This window comes from Nestor notabilis, unplaced genomic scaffold, assembly GCF_000696875.1.
Source record: "Nestor notabilis isolate BGI_N333 unplaced genomic scaffold, ASM69687v1 scaffold450, whole genome shotgun sequence".
NCBI lineage: Eukaryota > Metazoa > Chordata > Aves > Psittaciformes > Psittacidae > Nestor > Nestor notabilis.
The window spans coordinates 2,491-12,177 of record NW_009911323.1 but is presented as its reverse complement, the minus strand read 5'-3'; the positions used below and the strand labels follow the sequence as shown (position 1 = coordinate 12,177).

The 9,687-nt window shown below is 32.9% G+C and overlaps 1 protein-coding gene across 1 annotated transcript in view; it reads left to right on the top strand.

Moving 5' to 3' along the window:
* The window catches only part of LOC104405339 (neuropilin and tolloid-like protein 1), a gene marked incomplete at both ends in the record, with an annotated part of 10,092 nt that extends 1,375 nt beyond the window's left edge, over nucleotides 1-8,717 (top strand). The window contains 2 exons of the mRNA XM_010014023.1: nucleotides 278-415; nucleotides 8,469-8,717. Of these exons, the coding sequence (XP_010012325.1) occupies nucleotides 278-415; nucleotides 8,469-8,717 (387 nt within the window). The remainder of the gene's footprint in view (nucleotides 1-277; nucleotides 416-8,468) is intronic.
* Nucleotides 8,718-9,687: the final 970 nt, after the last annotated feature.

The following is a 9,687-nucleotide window of genomic DNA, read 5'->3' as shown; positions in this document are numbered from 1 at the left end:
CCTACAAGGCTATAATTTAAAAAGCTATCTAAATATGTCTTTGCCTAGACATTCAAGCCTCTTGTCTGCTTTGAAAAAGATGTTTTGAGTAAGAATTATGTGTTCATACCCCTAAAGTACAGCCTAATTTTGCCCTGTGAATGATCATAGTCTCAAGAGAAAAATGCTGGGGCCACTGACACGAGGAACTGTTTTATTGCCTAAGAGATTTCTAAGTGTCATGGGACATAATAATTTGTGAGCTAGTTATATAATACTTAATGTGATCTTTTCACAGAAAAGCAAACTACTTCCGAAGGACAGAAACCAGTACAGTGTGGAACTTGGACAAAATATGCAGAAGGAGGCATCTTCACTTCTCCCAATTACCCCAACAAGTATCCTCCTGATAGGGAGTGCGTCTACATTATTGAAGGTGACTAGCTGAAGAATGTTTATATTTGATCATCATTGTATAAAAACCCCAAGTGTTTTATTTTACTATATGTGAAGAGAAGGTAAAGCCTACATGACCATGATAGATCTTTTCAAGAGATGAGATTTAGAGAAGCTCTCTCTCTGCACTTTTTCATTTTTGTTTTGATTTGGTTTTTAATTTTAAAATTTTGTAGCGCATACAAAGAAATACTGGAAAATACATTTGATTTTTTTTTTCCTTAATTATTCATATATTAGTTCAGGTGGTAAGTATGCATGAGTCGCTTAGTAATAAACAGTATATAATTTATGCCAGGATATTCAGATAAAATGCTGTAACATGACAGAAGAAAGAATATTTTAAAATGAGTAAAATATGAACACAGGAAACAAAAATGCTTTTGAATTTCATATACATTTTTTACATTTATCATAACTCAATCAGGGATGAGACGCACAGGTAGGCAAAGTACAGTAAAGGAAGTCATACACAAAATATCCATATAGTGAGTATAAAAATTATTTTCCATCCAATTGTTCACGAGAAATAAAAATAAATGGATTAAAAAAAAAGAAACTAAAAAAAAAAAAAAAAAACAAACCAAGCCAAAACCAGAAAGAATAAACATTAACACCAAACAGCTGTAAGAAAAGCTTTTAGAGTAGACAGTTGCAGGTGTTTAGGCGTTATAAAGAGGGGTTAGAGGTGTATTACAAGTAAGTTAATGCAGTTTCTTTTCATCAGTCTTAGCCCAATGGATGTTGAAGGGATTATTGTAAAAATGAATCAGTGGAAAGTAATAGAGATTAGATACTGTCAGAGCTTAGCAGCAGAAAAGATGAATCAGGTACAGAACGTTAAGTCGCCAGAACCAAGAAGCTTCATTCATGAGTTGGGAATTCATGCAGAATACAGCACAGCTGCTTGTTCTATCCATGCTTGGTTGGACAGAATTATCAACTACAAATGATGGACCCAGCAATTACAGAAATATTTATTTCACTAAAGATGCAGATAGTACCAAAAGAGATTTCCAAAGGTGTATAGCTGATCAAATTGAATTAGGTGGTTTAGAATCCCCCAACTAGAAACCAGTTTGTCTTTCCAAATCTAGTACTGAGTTACTAAAATATATTTCATAAAAAACTTCCAGGGGAATGATGGATAGTAAATGTTTTGTTTAGGGAAAAAAGTCACAGCCAAATGACTGAGAACTCTGAATCCCACTCTAATGTTAGGTATCCTGACTGAACTCAAAAGTAAAGTGATTATAAATCATGCATTCAGACAAACCCTTTAAAGAAAATATATGCCTGTCCACTATTCCCATTTGAGTCTGAAATTTAAACAGATGTATGGTAAACATTTAAGTTCTTTCACAGTTTAGTAATTGAGCTACAATAAAAAAAAAATTAAAAAAACCCCATAAATGTATAGGTTCAGTACGTACTACTTAGCCCTATATCTTTTGTTCAACTTATGTTGATCCAGGTCTCTTTTACATATATTGATAAAATTATCTTTCTAACATTCCTGTGAGGCTGAGAAGAAGCAAGCCTATTTTATCTTCAGAGATCTGAAACACAGAGATGTGTTTTATCATTAAAGAGAAAAGGTGTGGGGGAAAAAAAGCAAAAAAACAACTGTTTTTAAATACTAGTCCAGTACCTCAGGCCAAAAGGTGTTCCTCCTCTTACTAAGAAAGTGCTAGAAAGCTCTTTATTGTAAAGACCTTTGTCTTTATTATTGTAATTATGTACTTATGAAAATATGGTTAATAAGATGAAAGGTGGCAAAATACACTGTTGAAATAACCTAATTTAGAAGAGCTTAAATTGGAAATGTCTAAGAACAATTTAGGAAGGAAAGATTTAATCAATCAGCTTCTATGGTGAAGATGAAATTCCATGTTGATGAGTTTGGAGCAATATATAGCAAAAAGAGTAATCCAGACTTAACAGACATCTTGTTATATTTTATGGGCAAAATCAATCTGGCAAAATCCAGTTGCACATCATTTCTCATGACACTGATACTTTCTGCTTCCTGTCCAGTCATAACAGTTTGGAGTGCAACTGGGTATTTTAAAATGCATGATGATAGCAGCTCTATTAGTATATAATCTGATGAAAACCATGCATAACACACAACATATTCAACTCTCATCTCTCTGTATCTATTTCTGTCTTCTAAAAAGACCAGGAATAGTCATGTCTGAAAAACATCACAAAAACAAACAGAGATGTAGTAAGATGACTGAGAAATGATATTCTAAAATGTGGCAGTTTTAAAAAAAGGCAAAAGGAGAAATATCAAAGGACAAGAAAGACTATTTGTTAATTTTTGTCAATAAATTGTCCATTTTTATTCTTTTTGCAAAATATACAAACGACAGAAAATTATAAAGACTAGCAAATGAAAACTTTTTCCCATATCTTTTGTATTCTGTGGAACTCATTGGCATAAGGTGTTGAAGTCAAAGGAATGCAAAAAAAAATACAAAAGATTAATTATTTTAATAATAACAATATCTTTGAAGTCAGATAACAATTGGTGTGGATAATCTTTGCTAATCCAGGATAACTAAATATCAATTTTAGTGTAAAACAGAAACATCTCCATATGCATCTTATTCCTATATTTGTTATTGAGATTCAGTATACTTCAAATAGCTTCTAGCTGCTGTTGAATACCAAAAACCAAACGAGGCGGACTGTCAATATGATCCGTAATAGCATTCTCACGCTACTATCTCTCCTCTGTATGTCTTAGAGTTCAGCATTCCAGGACTGTGTATACCATACTGACAGCTGTATGACATGAGTTTTAATACATATATGAATCATCAGGTTCTTTCCTGCCCGTTTGCTTTTATTCCTTCATTTTTTGCTATCAGACACAGTCTGGGGCAAATGCTTATGGCTCCCTTCTAGCACAATTCCTACTGACTTTAGTGGACCTGAGAGAAGACTCTAACATGTAGTGTGTTGTAATAGTATAGAATTTCATCTCATAATACAATTATTTCCCCCATATTGTAGCTCATCTTAAAAGTATGCAAGCCTTTTATCATTTCAAAATTACTTTGTTGAAGTAAAGGATCTGGCAAAAATTGCAATGATCATAGACTGTGAGTTTATAAAAGAGAAGAGGATTTCTGACTGTAGAGGCTTCTATCCTAGCAGTCAAAGGCATAAGCAGATCAAACTCAGATAGCTAGAAGTATCTTTTTCTTTTTCTTTTCCTTTTTCTTTTTCTTTTCTTTTTCTTTTTCTTTTTCTTTTTCTTTTTCTTTTTCTTTTTGTTTTTCTTTTGTTTTTCTTTTTCTCTTTTATTCAATTTTAGTAGTAATGATAATTAACTGCTGGAACAACTAGGAATTTTAAAGTCCAGATTGGATGCCTTTCTAAACAAATTCTTTAGGTCATCCACAAGTCACAGGCTCAGTACAAAAATTATTATGCTGTAAAGGAGCTTCTGGTGAGTCCCACCTGCCTTTCTGCCTTTCAAAATTCATTGAGAATTTGTTCTTCTTTTTTTTTTTTTTTTTCTGTCTCATTTTGGCATATAGAAAATAAGAAATAGCTGAGTGTACGCATTAAATTCCCTGTTGGGCCCAATTTCACTCTTATTTCATACATTCCTGACTCCAACCTGGCAAAATTCACAACTGCCTGAAATGACCGCAGGAGTGGCAGCATTAACCTTTGCCAGGCTGCAGAAAAATTGGCATGTGTGCTCCAAAGGGAAAGGAGCAAAGGCTTTTGTTTGTGTTAAAAATATCTGGGAAGTGGAATATTCATACTTTACACAATGTATCTTAAGAATGGGTTTGGAAATCCTGCAGGTAAAATATTTGTAAGATTTTATCCATTCTCTAGTTTTTAATAATTAAATGTTGATTTAAAAAATATAGGTATGGACTAGAATTACTTTATGGAGATATGAAATATCTACTTTATATATTTGTGGACTTTTAGAGATAGCTCTCTGGAAGGTCTTCCATGTTTTCTCTGAAAATCATTAAACTCTTTAATCCTAGATCTTTCACAAGTGTTGGAAAGTAGTCATGTATCACTGTATGAAGAATCTCTGCTTGAAGTAATTTCAAATTTCACAATGATTTTTGTGTTCAAAAAGTTTTCATCAAAACAAGTAAAGAATCTCCTTTTAAAAGGAGGATGTAGGTGGCTTTCTTATCAATAACAACTAGTCAACCAGAAAGACCAAAGATTATTGAAAACTGTTAGTAGTGTAGCAGTTCAAATAGATGGGATAGGTGTAGAGTTCAATTTCTCATTTCCACGCAGTAGATAGATAGATTGAAACAGATTTTTTGCTTAACTTCAGCTGTCAGTTACACAGACTGAGAGGCTGATCAGAATTAAAATCCTAATTGTGCGGTTTTGCTGCAACTGTTCTAGTACCACAAGTTGGAACCCAATGCTTTTTTTTCATTGAGTGTAAAAGCTCAAGACAACACTTGTGTAAGATAATTAGATGAAAAATATTATAAGGCATGCATGCATTAAGTAGTATTTCCATGGTATTAAACATTTTTGAAGAACGATAATTGAAAGTTAAATATGAAAGGTTTTTAAGATTTGAAGTAAAATCATTTTATGAGACAGCTTCAATATATTTCATTTGGACTTGATAACTTTTCCTGAACATTGTAGCCACAGAAAAAGTTCTGAAGATGTGAGTGGGCTTTACCTGTGAATAAGGATACTGGAAATGACCACTCCATCCCTCCTTTTCTGATTAGATGACCATATTCCAATCCAGTCTGGAATAATTGCATATTCTGAGTGTTTTGTTTGGTGGGTTTGTTTTGTTTTTCTGTAGCTATACATTCAGTATTATTAGTCATTATTCAGGACTTATTCTCACTGTATTTCTGTAAGTCTTACCATGACCACTTTTGCACACACTTTAACGCAAAAGCTGTGGCAGAAGATGTGTAGTTACACAGTACCTGATCACTTCAGTTTGTGTTTGGCGAAGAAACCCTTTCTAAAGCCAGAGTATAAATGATGATATCCTTTGTTAAAGAAATTTATTTTTTGCTAAGAGCAAATTCAAGTTGGGAGTTTGAATTGTGTGTTTTCATTCCTTATGGTCGTTTCTAGGAAGATTTGAATAATTTTGTTTCTTAGGTAGATTATTGCAAAAAAAAAAAACCAACCTAACCTTTTACCCTTTAACGTTATATATTGTACAAGATGAAGCAGAGAGATGCATTTAAAAACACATGATAATAAGGTGCATGGATGCATGTATAGCACCCCTTCTTCCCTTTGACCAGTCTTTTGTGATCACCACAGTGCTCAGCTACAGAAACACAAAGTGTTAGAAGAAAGGACCTCATCCTGTTTGGACTGCCTTGTAGAGCATGCTGGGACACAGGCAGTAGTAATACCCAAAACAGACCGGGAAATGTTCTTTGGCGTTAAGGTTGATTGGTAGATGTAATCACACATGTACAGACTAACTCCTATCACCTTTCCAGTGAAAGTGTACAGATACAAACTACTTGCAGTAAATGGTCCTTGACTAATGCGAACCACCACATCATGCCTAAGAAAGGGTTTAGGCTATTCTGACTGGCATGGCCCAAATGGTGCCAGGAGATGATTTTAACATTTAAGGACTGTGAACAGTCGGTAGTCCAGCCCCAATATTCATTCTCCAGCCTAATTTTATTTAGAGGTGGAGAAACAGGGTTAATGAATAGTCAGTGCTCCATTCTGAAAGTGGAGCAGCCTTTACACATGGGAGCTTTGGGGGAATGTAAAAACTCTTTCTTGAATGCTTCCTGAGCTAACATGATTCTTTCTGATCCTCTAGCAAGAACTGAGGTTCACTAGGAAAAATCTCATCTTGATTTTGTTGAAAAATAAAAGCAGAGAAAAAAAGCTAGACTAATACTTGGATAGTAAAACTAGTTTTTGATGTGAGATTCAGAAAGCTACATGGAGGTTGTTGAAATTGTGCATTTTTTTTCTCTTTCATCAAATCAATAGCTCTTATGCATAACTCTCTAGGTCTGATTCTCTTTTACCCACAAAACCTTTTTTTATATTATAACGAGGCTGTAACTGGCTTTAGGACTCCTTTTCAACACCAACAATCATATCAAATTACTGAACTATAACTCAGAGGGGGCCTCATGACCATTCTTATTGCATGTTACATGAGTCTTAGATTCAGAGAAGACTCATTAAGCCTCCTGTTGGTATGAAATAGAGTAATGAAGGCCTAACTCAGGAAGTTTATAAAAGACAAATGTGTTATGTTAAGAGGGTAAGATATTTCTAAAACAGGTATCTCTCTGTTGCCGTGGAAAGCAGAGCAACCATATACTGTCATGTGATGCTGTCTGACACTAACAACAGCAGCAGAACTTCTCTTCATATCTACTTCAAAACATTAAAAATTACAATAAAGCTTTAGGTAAGTTAATAGCATAATATTTGAATAGCTAGTATTTATGATTTTCAAGCCTTAATGAGCATTCTTAAGATTACTTAAAGAGTTGTTAGGTGGAGTTTTTGATACCTGACTCTGCAGTCCCTAGGTGAACGGTGAGTAGTTCTCAACAAATCTCCTCAAATGGAATAAGAACATACAAATTATGATCCCATATTGAAAGGTGCTAATTGCTCTCTTCTGCCCTAGTATCGCTTAGTTGATGATATCTTCCAGTTAGTCTTTTATTATGATCTAAAACATCTAATTTTGTCTTCAAACCTCACCGAGGGTAGCATGAATATTTTCTGTGTAAGTTTCATTATCTGATTTAAATTTTGTAAATTTTTGTTTCATACTTTCAAAGTAATTTCTTTTCCATAGACTGTGAATTTGGTACAACTATATGTAAAACTTTAGGTTTTGATATTTTGCTATTGAATTTGTATGGGCACAAACATCACAAGTTACCTGTAAATTGGTAAAAAAAACAACCAGCCAATAGTAAGTACTTCCCTAAATGTGAATTCCTTCAAATTGAGAACAGGAGATAAAGTTTCTTTCTTACATTAAATTAAATACTTCAATAAATATCAATTACCCAACCATATTAACATTGAAAGTAAAGCTATTAAAATAATCTTTCTTCTCAAATAACATGTTATTAACTTACTTCTTCGATGCTTTCTATAAAATAAGGCTGTCTTATTTACATGAAATAGCTGTAAATGTGATCCAACTGTGTGCTTTTCTGTAAAATTGTAAGATTTACCTAATGTCTTCTTATTTAGTCTAATTTGTATACAAAACCATGAGGTTTTTTTTTTTCCTCCTTTTAAGAAAATTAACCAGTAATTTTATCACTTTTTACAGAAGATGACAGGGAATATTTGCTTTAGAGATAGTTCTGACTGCCACTAGCCTTAGTATCTGTGAATAAACATGGGGGAGGTTATGTCTAATTAAGTGACCATTCTATAGTTCCTTCAAGGTTTGCAGTAGAACATTGTTTGCTCTTTAGCTAAATGTTAATTTTGCTTAATCCTTATCTGGTTTCTTAAGTGAGAATTCATTACACTTGTCCTTATGTTTCAAAAAAGGTGATAAGCAATTCTGTGTATAAACAATTACACTCAAGCTTGTCATTGACTGAAGTACATACAGGAACAGAATTTGTCCTTCTTACTATACAACAGTTCTGATAATATTTTTCTTAATTTTTGCAAGTGTTAGGTAAAAAAAGTATTCTGATTAACCTTCCCCACACCCCTAAATATAAGAAAATACTGTTTTCCAGATGCGTAAGTTTCTAAATTGTATCTTGCTTTACATCATAGATACCTCTCTTAGTTTTTCCAAGAACTTCTGTCATGAGCATTTTTTAAAAGGAAAACAATAGACAACTAAGCTGATGGTGTAAAAATCTATAAAAATATAGAGGTACAAATTTTCAAACAAGTTTTTAAGCAAAATATTAAAATGTATACAAAATTGATATGTTTGATTTTCTTTAATTCTGTTTTAGGTTTGAAAAGTCTTGGTTTATAAAATAAAAAGGTCATTTTCTTTTCATTTCTAGCTGCCCCTAGACAATGTATTGAACTACACTTTGATGAAAAATATTCCATAGAGCCTTCTTGGGAGTGCAAATTTGACCATATTGAAGTAAGAGATGGACCTTTTGGCTTTTCCCCAATCATTGGACGTTTCTGTGGACAGCAAAATCCACCTATGATAAAATCCAGCGGCAGATTCCTATGGATTAAATTTTTTGCTGATGGTGAGCTGGAATCTATTGGATTTTCTGCTCGGTATAATTTTACACCTGGTGAGTACAAACTGTTATAGTTTCTGATAGAAAAAGCTTAGCATAGTAACTTTGCTAATGTACAGTTGTGCTGTTGGATAATATCTTTAAATGGGACTATGTTTATTGTCAAGGAAAGTATTAACAAGTAGGAAAATGATAGAAGATATATATGTCTTTTGCTTGTTCAAGTAAAGCTTATCCAAAGAAGACATTTTCAATACAGTTTTATCCAAGATGCATATATTCAGCTTCTGCAGTGTTTAAAAGAATTGTTTTCGATTGAATTCTATTATAGAAAATCATTAAAATGTTTCATGGGAAGATATATGTTTTATGCTTCATTGTTACAATGTACAGCTATTCTTTTAACATGATTATTGATGAAGTATTCTAATTAAACAAAGTTATTATCTTAGAAAATTCCATCACTACCTTTCCACTTCACCAATCATTTACCACCTGAGGAGTGGAATAGTTCTCCCTTCTCGATAAAGCAAACTATTACAAGTATTGCCAGAGGAAGTGTGAGGTTCAAATAGTAAAATGTATTAAGTATTTTTCTAAGTTGTAAATCATAATTGTAATTGTACAATTATTACTTGTTACTTTAAAAATTTAATTCATTAAAGTAAAACAAAATTCATAGTAATATTTTCCATTAATTTCCCTCCTCCCCCACTTATTAGCAAAAGATTGCTGATTTTAAATTTCTTTCTTGGCAGGAGCCACGCTAAACTGCACTGCTGGATTTGATGTATTTCTGTACCTTCTTATGTATTGAGTGATGAGTCATACCTTAATATAGCTTGGTCTAAAGCACTGTAATTATTATGTAATTTTGTCTATTATGCCACTATTGTTTCAGATAAATTATTGTATTAGGTGGAACAATATTCTTTAGCATATCTGCTAAAATTAACAGACCTCAAATTCTGTTCACGTAATTATTCCAGTACAATCACAGAAGATAGCAGGACTATTTGAATTT